Source organism: Lipophrys pholis (genome assembly GCF_963383615.2).
Source record: "Lipophrys pholis genome assembly, chromosome: 5".
In the NCBI taxonomy this organism is placed as follows: Eukaryota; Metazoa; Chordata; class Actinopteri; order Blenniiformes; family Blenniidae; genus Lipophrys; species Lipophrys pholis.
Window position 1 is genome coordinate 18089591 of NC_137628.1, and position 15754 is coordinate 18105344.

At 41.3% G+C, this 15754-nt stretch overlaps 1 protein-coding gene across 2 annotated transcripts; it reads left to right on the forward strand.

Moving 5' to 3' along the window:
- Positions 1-365: 365 nt before the first annotated feature.
- On the forward strand, positions 366-15490 carry septin3 (septin 3). 2 transcript variants are annotated; one of them, XM_080462959.1, is made up of 10 exons: positions 366-523; positions 5858-6265; positions 6341-6469; positions 10515-10596; positions 10705-10842; positions 11401-11518; positions 11629-11724; positions 11945-12041; positions 12153-12204; positions 13087-15490. In XM_080462959.1, exons 2-10 carry the CDS (start codon positions 5860-5862, stop codon positions 13214-13216), a joined length of 1248 nt encoding a protein of 415 aa, XP_080319085.1. In that variant the 5' UTR covers positions 366-523; positions 5858-5859; the 3' UTR covers positions 13217-15490. The 2 variants fall into 2 exon arrangements, with proteins under 2 accessions (XP_080319085.1, XP_080319086.1); XM_080462960.1 differs by lacking the exon at positions 366-523 and adding an exon at positions 3053-3237 and having other exon boundaries at positions 13087-15355.
- The last annotated feature ends 264 nt before the right edge of the window (positions 15491-15754 follow it).

Here is a 15754-nt window from a genome sequence, read left to right on the forward strand (position 1 = left end):
TCGCCATCCCAGGCGCAGCACAGAGTATACCAAAGACCAGAAGAGACAAAAACAACACCGCTTCCAACAAATCAGCTGAAAAACTCCGTGGGAGAGAGAGCGTTCATCAAGGAGGACGAAGAGGACCCCTATTATGTCACCATGTACTACCCAGGTTCAGTGTATGTTGGTGAGTACAAAGACATCCAAACAAACATGAAAGACTTTCACCGAACAAAGTCCACAAATTAATCAGAGACTAGACGATGGGGACTCTTTCATCCCTTGTTTTTCGTTCAGTGTAGGAGTTTAGTAATTTTCTATCGACGGGGGGTGGGGACCCAGCTGAGGGGGTGGTCAAAGAGGATAGCAGAAGGATTGAAGACGCAGCTCCTTATCAGTGAAGTAACAGACATGCCGGACTTGACAGTGTTGGTTCGCAGACTCTTTCAAAGTGAATAGCCGAGGAAGAAGTACGATGTACAGACCTGATGAAAACATGCAGAGAGGAAAGAACAGGAGGAGAAGAACTGGGAGCTGAAGTGTGAGTACTCCGACACAGCTGACGGTCTCATCCTGTTATACCCTCATTAATGAAGCCAATATCGTATCACAAAAACACTGATAAATGTAATCCAGTTACTCTTTCTTAATTTTGTATTGTGCCTATAAATTATTCTCTAATATCTCAGGATTGATATTTAAAAAAAAACAAAAAAAAAAACATGACATTTAATGAGAGAATGTTCTTATTGGGGATTACATAAACACCATGAGGCCAAGAAGATAAGATGATGCGGTGTTACAGAGTTTTTGGCTTCAAAGTGAAACAGTTTCTCTTCCTGTACAAGCTGCATACTGTAGGACTATTAGTGGTGTAAGTCACCGAGTCCAGATGAAAAAGGTCATGTGGTTAATGTGAATTGCCTTCAGAGGCCAAGAGAAGGGAAAACTGTCCAGTATTTGTTTTGCCGAACAAACTGAAACGCAATTTCATGTACCAGCTTTTTCTGGAAGTTTCCATCAGAGCAGAGACCTGGATCAGTTAACGTGGCTTGGTCCACCGCACAACACTATTGTTTCAAGAGAAAATAAAGAAGAAAAACAACTCTTTGTGTGATCAGAGACCTTATATTTTGTTCTAAATATTTCTAGCCTTTAACTTTTGTCGCTTTTGTGGTCCGAAAAACAAATCCTCACAGTCAATCGATTATTATTTATATTACATTGAACTCATAGTTAGTCATGAAGGGTTAAAAGCATACATCTGTGAGTCTACTTTACACCGTTCAAAAATAAATGACCTTTTATCACAGGTGATGACAGTTTGACCTGCCACTGCAGCAAAGGCACAGATGCTACTAATGTTAATATTCATAAATTGTTAACATATCTGACCGCACTCTGATGCCACATTTATACAAAGGCGGAAATCATGAGGGTTACAGATTTCTATATACAGTCCCTATCAAAATTGAATGGGAACTTCTGATCATGTTTTTACATGTTATATAATTATAATGCATACAGAAAATCTGAACAAATTATTGCATTATTTGATGGACTTATTTACTTGTTACTTAAAAAAAACGTTCTTTTGGATTATAATATGCCTTATTTGCTTGTTTACATTTGCTTAAGACAATAATTTTTATCTTAATATAATTGTTGAATAGTTTCATATTTATAGAGTAACATTTGATAGAATGAAGTGTATCCATGCATAATTATTTCCCTTATAACTGCAGAAAAGGATCATAAGGATAATAAGATTGGCTAAGGAGTTGACTTGACTTCTCATATGGATACAACTGACAAATTCTGCTAACAAGATAAAGCATTGGTGATGCTAATGCATTTATATAACGTCTCCATGACAATGCCGGGGGCCTTTTTCCTCTCCATGAGACTTTAGTTTTTTTTGTACAGCCTACGCCTGCTTCCTCTTAGAAAATAATGAACTTAGGTATGTTTACATTAAAGTATTATAGTTTTTTTGTTATTATGATTGCAATATCTTCTCAAAGACAAGTTGTTATGACTTCATATTCCAGTTATTTCTCAAAAGATAGTACCTTGACATTAGAATTATTTACTTAACTTTTAAACATCATTAATACCATAAGTTCCCATTCATTTAATACCTAATTTCTCAGAATTTTTGATTCTCATCTATGACTATGACAAATTATAGCTTCACCCAAACAGACAAAATTATGTGTTATGCCTTAAAACTATTATGTTATGCAATGATGACATGGAAGTATTACCAGCTTTTTAAAATCTGAGAAACGTGTCAGAGTTGCCTATTTGAAAGCTCACAAAACGAGTCATCAAAAAATTCAATTAACTGTAATTGTATTTGTGCCAGTAACAGCATATTCATTTTATGAGGAAAAACCCAACTATTCCACATAATACCAGTCCATCACAGGGCAAACACACAGACACAGACAACCACACACACTCACATTCACATCTCGGGGCAATTTGGGGTCGCCAATTAACCTTTTGGACTGTAGTAGACTGTGGAATTGATTCATCAATTAAATAACTTTTAAATCATCAATAATTTGTGTAATTATTGAACACTAATAATTGCAAAGGCAACGTATTAGTGTTCTGCTATGGCATTTTGAGTGAAACCAATTACAGTGAATGATCACACAAATAAACAAGAAGAATGAAAAAAAATACTCCCATGTGGCTGTTAAAGGAAATTGTAGAGTTCATATATTCAGATACTGTAGTTGCCATTTCGTGGTAGCATGTCAAAGAGAACGGTTGATTTTAATTTTTGAACAAATTGATCCCAATTTGGTGACCCATCAGTTTAGTTTTAAAATTCACTCATTAAATTCACCTTTTTTGTGAAATAATAAAGGAAAAATAAACATCCTGATAATGAAGAAGCCAGAAAAAAGTTATCTGATTCTTAAACAGTCTAAAACTATCTATAAATAGTCTGGCACCGTTATTAAAGAAATACCCCCGTGAGTGAAGCTGTAATGCGCACGCGCGCTGCATCTCCCCCACTCCCTGTCCTCCTGTCGCCTTGGTAACGGGAAAGGGGGGCTCGCGGCCAGAGGGGAGGAGAGGAGAGGTACCCGGGCTCATCACATGACCGCGCCTCCTCTCATTAGCTCTCGCTTTTGAATATACATTGTTCGCTCCTCGGTTCCAAAGCGACCGGAGACCTTTGAGAAGAGCCTGCCGCGTGTCCTCGAGCAGATTCACAGGTCGGCTGAACCGGACTCGGTAAGTGAGGAGCCACCGAGCCGACGGTTAGCCTGCTAGCGGCTAACGAGCCATTCACGTTATTACCCAGCGTGAGTGGAGACAATGGGGTCGAGGGGCTGGGATGGAGCTAAACCTCGTGTGTTGTGTAAAAAAAGAAGAAGAAGAAGAAGAAAACAAGATAGAAGCTGCGTTTCTATCACTGCCTCATGCCAACACCCTCCTGTGTTGAACACTCATGCGCATGGAGGAATATTTTCCTGAACGGGGAAACCTTTAAACAAACCTACCTGTCATGGCACAGGAGCATCAGGAGAGCACAATCTCAAAGATTGTGTTTATGAGTCTTAAAATGTGGCGTTTTCCTGCAGTATTACAGTCTCCAGATGGGTGCAGGGGGGGCGGTCAGCAGTGCTGATGAGATGTGAATGTACTGGATGTGCATGCATGGAAGCAGCAAGGAGGAAACGGGCAGATCGAGACCGTGGTGGCGTTGCTGCATGAGCACTGAGTGTTGTGAGTGGAAGTGACAGCCACTGCCTCCCTGACCTGTGTGATCTGCATCCAGCACTGAAAGCATGGCAGCAGGCTGCTCCCTGTATGCACCCTGCAGGGCGGAGGTTTTAGCAGCATCTTGGCTCGGCGGCCTCCTACCATCTGACCACACTGTTTGCTTCCCTTAAAGGCCCAGTTCACTGAACATATAAAAACATGCATGTAGTGTTTCAGTCTGCCCAGCATCCATGTCTAGGACACAATGCAAGACAGATCATTACAGGGTTTGTTTTTGTTTGCATTTACATTCCCTTGTTTGTTAAACATCAAACTATTGGAATATCGCCCTATGCATCCTGAAGACCCTAAGTGTACATTCAATAAGTTTATTTTAGCTCATGTGAATGGGAATGAACAATGTATATCTGAATGTTGCCTCGTTTCCTAATTGTATATTCATCTACTTATTCAAGCTCAAGTAATCAACATTAAAAACATGTTAAACGATTTTTTTTCCATCACGGTGGCCTGGATTACGTTCAAATACCAGCCGGGCCTGTGTGTGCGTGGGTTTCCTCTGGATACGGTCCAAAAGCATGCACATGAGGTTAATTTTGGTGACTCTAATCACCCTTAGGTGTGGATGTGAGTGTATGTGGTTGTATGTCTCTCTGTGATGAACTGGAGCCCTGTCCAGGGTGTTTCCTCACCCATACTCAGCTGGGATTGGCTCCAGCACCTTGCCACCCTGCACAGCTTATAGAGGATGGATAGCTGGATGGATGGCCTAGATTTTGTCTACTTTCCAATGTTGCCTCTTAGAGCGTAGTCAGATTGTGATATAAACAATGATTCCCTTTCTGTTTCAGTTGTTTACTGTTACAAGATAATGTCCTCAGCAGAACACCTACTAATAAACAAGTTTGTCAGTGCTTGTCCAGTGGAAAAACTGTTTCTTAAATGACTTCAAGTGTGGATATATCACTTATTAGCATATATTGACTGATTTGTCATTTCCACTTCTTAGCCCTCCTGAGTAGGAGTACAATCACTAACTGAGAGGCTGTGAACACATTCCTGTTAGGAAAGTTCTGTGATTGTTGTTGCTTTTTAATGAATTTATTCTTGATAAAGAATGTTCATTATATTACATCAGTTTTTATGGGTTATTTTTTTTTCTTTTTACTTTGTTCCATAATAATATCACAAAACAACACCTCATGTGAGGTGTCATTGAGGTAACAATAAAACTACGAGAGAGGACATGCATCAGGTATTTTTACTGCACAGTTTACTAGCCTACTAATAAATTACACCATAGCTGCTGACACTGAGGCCACGTGAAGTCACAGTGTTCAGCTGCACCGTCGCACTGTTGCTCTTTTACTGAATAAGTGTGAAGTAGCCTGATGTCCGTCTGCTCGCCCTCAACAGTTGGAGCAGACTCTGCCATTTCTCTGCTGCTCCCCACAATAGCTCTCCTTGGAGTGATGTGACAAGAAATCTTCACAATTGTGCAAAAGGGGGCAACATTCGCGTGCATGAAGAGCAAATTTGATTAGCAGGCCATGTAGATAATTGAAGAATGTGAGCAACACAAGACGTGTACAATAATAATTGTACTGGACTACAACATTGGAATCACAAGCCGTACGTATATGGATCACAGTGATGTTACAGTGTGATCACATCTAATAAGATGATTTTGAACTCTGTTGAACACCGTCATGCATCTGTAGCGATTGTTGTGGATACAAATTGGGTGACTCATTATGGCTAACTCAATGTAACTGAGTGTCAAAAAGCAGAATTCAATTGCGCTTTCTTTAACATGAAACAGCTGCTTGTAATTCACTCGATGTGGTTCGCACATCTCCAGTTATAGTTCCAAAGTTCGACCTACATCTCTTTTTTTAGAAACGTCTGTTTCCCAGAGATTGAACTCTCTGAAACCAAGCAAATCAAATGAGAACTGTTTGAGTGTCTATTTCTGGTCATTCGGGTGAACAAACGGTTCAAGCCTGCTGCAACAACCCATTTCTTCAATATAGAACAAGAGGAAGCACGACTCCCCTCCTCCACTGGCCTATTTCCTCTTCATTTTATCAGTGTCATTTATTTCCACCTTTCTTCCGTCTTCCTGCAGACATGTCAGACATAGTCCCTCCAGAGGTTAGACCCAAACCAGCCGTCCCTGCCAAGCCCCCGAATGTCGGGGTTCCTTCCCCTTCCAGCCCTTTCGCACCCCAGGTCCCGGGTATCGGAGGAAGCGGCGGCGGCGGCTCCGCTCCCCCTCCGAGCGCCATCCCGGTTCCCATTGGAAACCACGGTCCAAGCCACGTTGGGAGTCATGCTCTAGGTCACGGTGTGGGTCATGGCGTTGGCCACACCGCGGCTCATACTGCGGCACACAGCGGGGGTCATGGTCACAGCGGCTCCCACGCCTCCACCGGGGGATCCACTCTTCTGGGGTACATTGGCATCGACACCATCATCGAGCAGATGAGGAAGAAAACTATGAAGACTGGCTTTGACTTTAATATCATGGTAGTAGGTAAGTCACAGCGGGCTGCTTTCCTCCCTTATTTCTTTTTTCCTCTATCCTCATTCACCATTTCCATTGTTTCAGGTCACAGTGGTCTGGGAAAGTCTACTTTGGTGAACACTTTATTCAAGTCCCAGGTGAGCAGGAGGAGTGCGGGATGGGCTCGTGACGACAAGATCCCCAAAACTGTGGAGATCAAGTCAGTGTCTCATGGTGAGTGCCCTTGAAGAGATCCCATCGTGCTTTTGAAGCCACACATCACGTTGAGCTTCTAATTGAACAGAGAAACTGCCGGTTATTGACCATGTTTTTAAAAGCCCAATGTGGCACACAGTGCAGACTGGAAGCTGCCAAGACAGCTCATTATTTATTTCCAAATGAGCGCTACATGCACGAGCCAGCTTCTACATCTCCGTCAGGCACTTTGACTCTTATTTACTTTCCCTGTCCATCGAGAACATTGTGTTTTATAATTGGACTGTGTATCCTATAGAAATCTGTGTGGAAAACAACAACCGTTTTCAACAATCTCTCGCTTAAAAGGCCGACACTTAATAAATGTTTCAGTCTCGAATGTTTCCGACTGATGACTGAACGATGAGGGAAGGACTCTCTGCTGTTGCACTAGTTGTTACTGTGCTCAGCGAATAAAATACTTTTTGTTCAGTTTGTATCCCGCAAAGTGGAATTTTTCTCTTGCTATTGAGGTTAGGTAACAATAAGAAGATCATTGTATTTTTCACATCAGGTGAGTGGCCACGCTAAGCTGACAGCAGGAGGAAAAAAAAGAAACGCTACCAGGAACAGAGGCTGAGTAGTGTGTATAAATAGGCTCAGCTTTGCCTGGAAAGTAGACGAGGGCCAGCGGCGGCAGCAGGGAGTAGAGACAGAAAGCCTCGGTCAAATCCGACCGTTTCCAACAGCGTTCATTCAGGAAGTCAGAGAAGTACTCACATTAGACCTGGTCCTGATTTATACTTATTGTTCATGTTATCAGATGTGATCATCGCTTTGTTCCATGTTGATAGAGGAGATTTGTGACCTCCAGACATTGTTCGTCCTCCATTCCACATGAATTCTCATGCGAAGCTGTTTTGAATCACTTTGTTTATAAATTAGTCCAGCTGACCTCCTTATATCTCATAAATGAAAGGGAAAATGTCAATGAGTCGTTAACGGTAGAAAAGAGAAGAAAATAAAGCCGCTTTCACGGTAAATATTTCAGATTTGCAGACTCCCTGAGTGTCAAATTACTTTAGAGATGCTATTTTAGGAATCCTCACGTCTTACATGTCAAAGGTTGTTTTTGTTTTTGTTTTTTAATCTGTTGTTATATTGCCAGCATTTAATCAGCCTAGTGATATTAATCAGCCTAGTGATATTAATCAGCGGACGTGTCCATTTTTATGAAACACATGTTTAAGTGAGCTTCTGGAGGAGTCAGCTCTTACATCAAGTGCGATCCTAACATTTCCCATCATACCTTAAACCCGAGGCATGTCACTGGTCAAGTCAAACACAAACCTACGCAGCACGCTCCACTAAAGTTTACACACTTGTGGCTCATGGCTGATCATCGAATGTCTGTCAAAGCATACGTCTGATAGTATAATGTGATCCAATCTTCGAGTCAAATAATGAGTTTCTCTTCTGACATTATGTTCAGTAATGCAAAGCTGGAGGACGTTTTTTTGCAGGTTCTTTATGATTGACACCTCGGACTACGCCGTGACAAAATAGTAATTACTCTGGCCGGTGCGGATTCTTCTGGCTCCGAATCGCTGAGAGCTTTTATTTGTCGTACATCCATCAGTCCTGTCTCTAAGCTCTTTCAGTGGGTTAAGCGAAAAGGTGTTTTCCTGTTACGTAGAACTTGGCAGGTTTATTTATCTTCAACCGACAAAATATTTGATCAAATCAGGTCAGAGATCAAAGCATTCATTTTTCACTTTTATCTGACAGATTGAGAGTTGTCTCCTTTGTCTCACTCGGCCTCGGTAATCCTGCAGAGTCTTTTTTCCCCATGTCCTGAGCCACTCTGTCTTGGTCTGCCGTTGCATTTTCATTATAATAGAATATGAAGGGATGAAAGGGCACGAGCCTTACAGCTGTTAAAAGCTTCACTAATCTTAACAGCATTTGTACTGATATCGAAGGTTCGCCTCACAAAGGAAAGAATGACAGGTCTTGATTTTGTTCAGCCGAATACAAAGACGGACGTGTGCTGGTAAAATGACTTGGAGACGAATTTGCTTGCTACCACACTGCCGGGAAGCCTCACAACTTAGAGTATCCTCAGGAAAAGTGGTTCACTCAGTCTTGAGTGTTTTGCACGGCTAATTAAGCGAGAATCTTTTGTAATTTGTGAACGCTTTCTGCCACAACCATCAGGTATGATTTTCACTCAAAAGGAGCTTCAGTTCATCTACAGTACGGGAAAAGTCGGTCACTATCTCTAACATTTCACAAGGTCTAACTTGAGCGTGTCTCCCTCAGTGTCACTTTGAAGCCATTCACTGTGGCAGATAGTTATGTGTGTCCTTTATGAAGCTGGTGTGGGACGCCACAGTATGCAGCCTGCAGGAAGCGCGCTCATTACAGCTTCTGGGACCAGCCAAGCAGCTGCACGAGCATTTACACGTCTTTGATGGCTCAACTGCAGCAAGCAATATCGTGACGGTAATGCCAAACCCTTGTACGAAGCTCAGTGTTTTGCGACTCCAGTGCAGATGATAATGCCCACCATCGCCTGCGGTTGACATTGGCCTGACATTATGATGCCGTCGTCGGTCACATGTGCTGCCAGCAGAAATGTGATGTCATATGCTGATGCCTCGTCGTACAATTTTAGAATCATTTTGGCAAAAATATTGAGCCAAGGCGTTGAGGGTTGTCATGTTTGTACAACCAGTTTGAAATCTGTAATATTTGAAAAAACGTTTTTCAAAATTTGTTTTTTCGAAGAAAAGGGAGTAAACAAATATGTTTTTTGTTTTTTTTATGAGGCCATAACACAAACCTCCTTCTCAAAATTTCAATTATTTTGTAATGAGATAATCACAGATTTTAAGATGATTATCCTTTTTAAAGTAGCATTACTAATTCAATTTAGACTTTGTAACAAGCACACATTATCACCCACATTATCTTCAATCTGTCTGAAATGATGGGAAATGAAAAGCTGTCCAAGTCCTTCACAAAATAGATCAGTCCAAACTGCTTTTCTACCGCCGTGTTTCCAGTCGGTATGAAGGTATTCTGCTTAAGAGCTGTCTGGTTCTGCTGTCACTGCAGCCACTAGCCATGTATCCAGAGCGCATCTTTTCAAAACACCCGGCTTTTATCTGTTTGCTCAGGTCGACTTATGTGATGACGAAACCAAACAAACCTGGGGTGAGAGGTTTCAATAAGACGTTTGTACTATCTGTACTTTGCATTCATATATTTAAACCACGTTATGAACGTCACCATTAACCACAGACACGGTTTCAAAAAGATTTGAATTCGCTTATTCCAAAAATGTTCATAAGAGAACATGTTTCTTAATGATTTAGATAAGAGGGTCCCAAACTTTCCAATATGACCAACTGAATATACAGTCGTGAAAGCCTACACAACTAGCTATGGACACATCTAAAAGAGGGTTGTTTACTCCTAATATGTGGATTATTTAATGATTTTTGACAGCGACACTGTACAAATCAGCAGCATCATAGCAAGCAGACAATCCCCCTCACTGTCCACTTTTAAAACTAATCTTAAGATCCATTTTTATTCCTTGGCTTTTAACCATGTTTGAGACTCTGTGCCTGGTTTTATTGTTGCCAATCTTATTGTTTGTTTTACTGTATTTCACTGTTTTTACTCTTCTATTGTAATTTTTTTATTTATTTATTTATTTTTGTCTTTTATTGTGAAGCACTTTGGCTTCAGCCACAGCTGTTTTAAAGTGCTATATAAATAAAGGTGACTTGACAAGCATGTAAAGTCATCCCAGTAAAGTTTTTTTTTTTTATCTCTTATTAATACCCGGAAGACAGAACATTGGATTTTATTTGTACTATTCCACGCACCCATCTATCTTCTCCACTGCATTATCCAGTTAAAGGAGGCGTTGTGTTTTATTGACAGTACATCATTTCAAGATGGCTCCCGCTTATCGTACCACTAGAGGGAGCTAGCGTACCCATTGTGAGGGTCGTTTGACAATGTTTAAATGTTTCTGCTTGTACAATAAGCGCATGTGTTTTATTCACAGTGATTGAAGAGGGCGGTGTGAAGATGAAGCTGACAGTAGTCGACACTCCGGGGTTTGGTGACCAAATTAACAACGACAACTGGTGGGTTTAATCCAGATTTATCAATCTAGATGGCCATCCAGATTCGACTTATCTCACCAAAACACATTTTTGAAGTACAGAAGTGAGCCCGCTCTTCTTCGCCCGCAGCTGGGAGCCCATTTCCAAGTATATCAACGAGCAGTACGAGAAGTTCCTCAAGGAGGAAGTCAACATCACCAGAAAGAAGCGCATCCCCGACACCAGGATGCACTGCTGTCTCTATTTCATCTCCCCGACTGGACACGCGTGAGTCCAACAGTCTGCAGAACGAGACATTACTGTTGTTTTGTGTTGTCATCGTAATTATCTCATTGAAAAAGGCAGGTGTTCGCAGCGATGATGAAAGGGACACGCACCCACAGCTCACCAAACATTTCGTTTCACACTAAGAGCCCCAAATCAAGTGTGCTACTTTACGTCGCAAAACACCACGCACCTTCCTCCTCCCCTCCGAGCGTCTCACAATTAGCCACCTCTGACAACTGTGAAATCGCTCCTTAATGGATAAATGGATACAGTCTTTTATGTGTTACTGCCAGCGTGGCTCAGCCTTCTTGGCCGGGGGATAATCGAGATTGACGGGACGTTTTGTGCGCGAGGCAGACTGGGAACTGGGACACAGCCTTTGTCCGATCATAAGCCCACTTTTCATAAACATTCACACTGTAAATCTTGTGTAACTACTTCAAGGCCGAGGAAATGTAATGCAACACATGAAATACGGCAAATAAGTTTTGCCATACTTCTTTCGGTGTCTGCGTTCTGATCACCGCATCGCTGCTGTCGCCTCTCTGTCTGCTGCAGTCTGCGACAGCTGGACCTGGAGTTCATGAAGCGCCTGAGTCACTCAGTCAACATCATTCCAGTTATTGCCAAAGCTGACACCATGACCATCGAGGAGAGGCAGGAGTTCAAGCAGAGGGTGAGTCTCACCAATAATCCGACTTAGTATTGGCAAGTCTGAAGGTCAGTCCCAGAGTCTGACTCGACAGCGTCTTTCGGGGTTATTTCTTACTTTGACTCGTCTCCTAGGTGAGGAAGGAGCTGGAGATGAGCGGGATTGAATTTTACCCACAGAAAGAGTTTGATGACGACATGGAGGACAAGAGCGACAATGACAAGATCAGAGTAAGAGCTTCTGTTCAACGTTCGTCTGATGAGTCTTTTCCTCCGCGGAATAACTCGTCTCTCGCACTCTACGCTCTCCTCTGCCCAGTCTCTCGCACAAATATGCATCATGTCCCCTCTAAGCAGAATGTCAGAGCACTGATGTGTGTTTGCTGCGTCTCATGAAACTTGTGCAGACCCCGTGGTGAACTGACCTGTCCCGAAATGTCTCTGTCCGTAGGAGATGATGCCATTTGCTGTGGTGGGGAGTGACAAGGAATATCAAGTGAATGGAAAAAGAGTCCTGGGGAGGAAGACGGCATGGGGAATCGTGGAAGGTGAGTTTATGAGTTTGTCTTATTTAGCGAGGACTGTAATTCTGTCATAGATGTGTTAACATCGAGTTCAATATTTTCTTCTTCTTTCTTTTTTTTTTTTTTTTTTTGCAGTGGAAAATTCCAATCATTGTGAGTTCGCTCAGCTGCGAGATTTCCTGATCAGGTAAAAAAGCCTTTTGTATATTTACGCCACAATGTAATGAACCGGACTAAAGAAAATATTCCACTCGCGTGTTGAAATCATACGCTCATCTGCTCTACTGCAGTGTAAGGAAGACGAGCGCTCTCCCACACAGACCTTAAACCATTCGACCACCGAGCCTTTATCATATTATATGTACAATAGCTTAACTTTATTTATAAGGCACTTTTTCAAAACAATGGTGGTCATGGACAATAAAATAAACACAATAATATATTATACAGTGTATGATATTGATCACGTGGATCTTTAAATATATAGTCTGCAACTGTTGATATACTTTTAGTGTTTTGCCCTTCATTCATTTCTTTTCATTATAATTGAAATCAAATAAAAGTATAAAGCATCACGATGGGAAAAGTCAAACCCCAACCCACAGAGTTCTCCTGCTGTTGCTCCACCCCATCCCTGCCCTAAAGTAGTCACATCATGACAAACCCCAATATAAAGGAAGTCACTCCATCACGTTTGGTCAATAAAAGCCCAAAAACTATTGATAATTTATATTTGCATGCCTTGAACCGGACAATTATAATTTTTTGCTCATTATTCATTATTACTTACATAAATGTGTGAATTTAATCAAAGATTTATTTTGTATCTGAAACAATAAAACTTGAGTCTTTTCATTTAAAGCTATTGGGTTTTATTTTGAAATGGAAAGTGTCATCCAGCTGATTCTGGACCGGCTCTGTTCTCCAGAGTTAAATGATAATTACGTGAAAGGTCATTGTTCCAGTTGAGCCGTGTTTTATCTCCACAAACCTGCACAGAAATAAAACCAAATAAATCTAAACAACAACTGACGTTTTGTGTCTGTGTTCTTGCGTGCCCGTTCCTCAGGTCTCACCTGCAAGATTTGAAGGAAGTCACTCACAACATCCACTATGAAACCTACCGTGCCAAGAGACTGAACGAGAACGGAGGTCTGCACCCCATTTCCTCCAGTGACACCCAGGAAAGCAACCTGTAGGCCTTCAGCCGGAGGAATGGGTCGAAAGTGAGAATGAACCCCGTGCAGTGAAGCTGGTCGATAAGTCTACAGAATGCTATAATCATTGTCACCACAGCATTGGTGCATGTGTAGAAAAATATATTGAATCTGTACAATTGGTTTTGTTTCATTTCCAAACTCCAGCCGTCCTTTTTCCCTTCGCCCTCCTCCCCACGCCCCCTCCATCATTCCTATCAAACCCCTCCACTTGTTTCAAGGTTTTATATGCTGCCACTGCCTTGTTGGTTTTTTTTTGGTTTTTTTTTATCGTCCAGGTTGCACGAGCTTAGAAAGTGCCGCGTTACGATGCGTGTGAGAGGCTCATTTTCTAGTTTTGGTTTTGCGTAGCAGTTGATGTCTTAATATCAAGCGAGCCAAATAATTTTTCTCTAAATAGTAAAATCCTGAATCGTGTGAGACAGTGATGCACGCAGCAAATCCCTGCACTCATTCAGCTCGGGCGAAAATGCTGATTTAAAATTCTCAGCAGCAACTGTTCATTTGAGGAAAGGATCCCCGCGGCTTTACTGTCAGGAGGGCTTACCAAACATCACATGCTGCGCCGTCTCCTCTAATAACCACCTCCGCCAAGGACACAAATGAACATTTCTCTAATGTTCCCTTGCCCTATTCTTGATGGACTTCTCCCTTTGTGGTGTGGTTTACATGCACAGACCTGCATACCACGATGAGAGACAGGCGCAACATCAGTCATATAAAGCATACTACAGAAAGGCAGCTCATGCAGGCGTCAGTGGGAAAAATATACACGAGCGCAGAGTGGATGGTTGTGCGCGCCGCAAAGTCCTCGACTCACCACAGTAGTGCAAACAAAAACCAAACAGTTTCGGAGCAACACAGCTCAGCAGTCCTTGTTTTTCCACAGTGCATGGTGTTCTTCTGCATTGACTGACGGCATGATCCAGAGCGGCCACAGTCCTACGTGTTTTTAATGTCCCTCTGCTTCAAACACAGCCCAGTGTAATGAGAAGCCTGGAAACAAACCACTCGTTTCAATCTGGAACATGCCCAAATAATCAGAACGGCGTCCCTCAGGGAGCAGGTTTTAATTTGAAAGCAGAATTCAATCTAACATTTATCACAAGCATTAAAGATTGAATTCAGGATTTGATCTACTTCATTTTATGGGTTGTTTTTTTTGGAATGACCACATCCCTAGTCTTTGTCACCTTAACCATTTATTGTCCATTAATTTTATTATTGTTTTCTAACCCTTAACATAGGATAAAATTTTTTTTGAATCTTTTCAGCACAGCAGGGATCAGCAGAGACAATAAAATATTTTTCGATATCTTGTGCCATGCAAAGTATATGTGATGACGTTTTACAGGTAAACTTTTCGTGTTTGCCACTTGGTGGCAGCACTCTGCCATAATAAACAGTGACTGAAATAGTGAGCTCGCCTCAGAAATTCTGACTGAGGAAGATTTGTGCCCTGATCAGGTTTACAGTGTTTGGGTCAGTGCTGAAATATCACCCGGATCAGGTTTACTACAAATTTGTAGTTTTAGCCCTGTGGTCATTGTGCAGGTGTAATTATTTAAAATTCTTTTTATTTATTGAGCTGTAATCATGTTTAACATAGTTGTTGTTTTTTTTTAAAGAACTTATACTGTGCTGCCATTCACTGTCTGCAGTAGAGCACAACTATATGCCAAAACAAAAACCTGAAACATTTCAGTACATATCAATATTCATTTTCTTTTCTTCATTTGACTTAATTGATTCTGAAATTAAATGTGACGTCTGCAACTGAATGATAAAGGTCACCTGTGGTTTCAGTGCGGTCTGCGCGCAAAGATTTGAAGCAGTGTTGCACATCATTCTGTTTCTACTGTGTTGACGTGTGCATGCTTGTATCCATATTGCCTGTTTGCTTGCAGTCTTTCTCACTCGTCACTGAAACTCCACACCGACTTACAATTAGTGCTTCAGAACGTGTGATGTGTACATTAAATTGCTGTATCATAAGAAAGCTCTGTTGTCTTAACTGTCCAGAAGCCGAACCGAAGGCCCAACATTCACATATATCATTTAGCCCTTTCTATCAGTAGAACTTCACCATGTGCATTTATTTAATAAACATTTTTGTTGTTGTTGGTGTTTTGTTTTTTTTTGCAAAATCTCTGTGATAAATTATGGAGTAATTTTTTGTGTTATATGAAGTTATTTATACATTAATGTCTTATTGTAATTTATCTTTATTTAATAAAAGCACATTTCCATGTTTTTAAAAAAATAAATATTCTTTCATGATTCATATGATTAATATTCATAACATAATCCTTGGATTGTTCTACTGCATTATTGGTTTTCATTGTGGCGTTTCTCAATTCACTGTCTCACGGACAGGCAGCTCAGATATTATCTCACATATGGCATACAAACACAGTCAAGAGCGTCCAAAACACCCCAGCGATTGACTGTTCACCACTGCACTCTACTTGTTATACACCCAGATATACCATTATTTATTATATCATGCAAGTATTCATA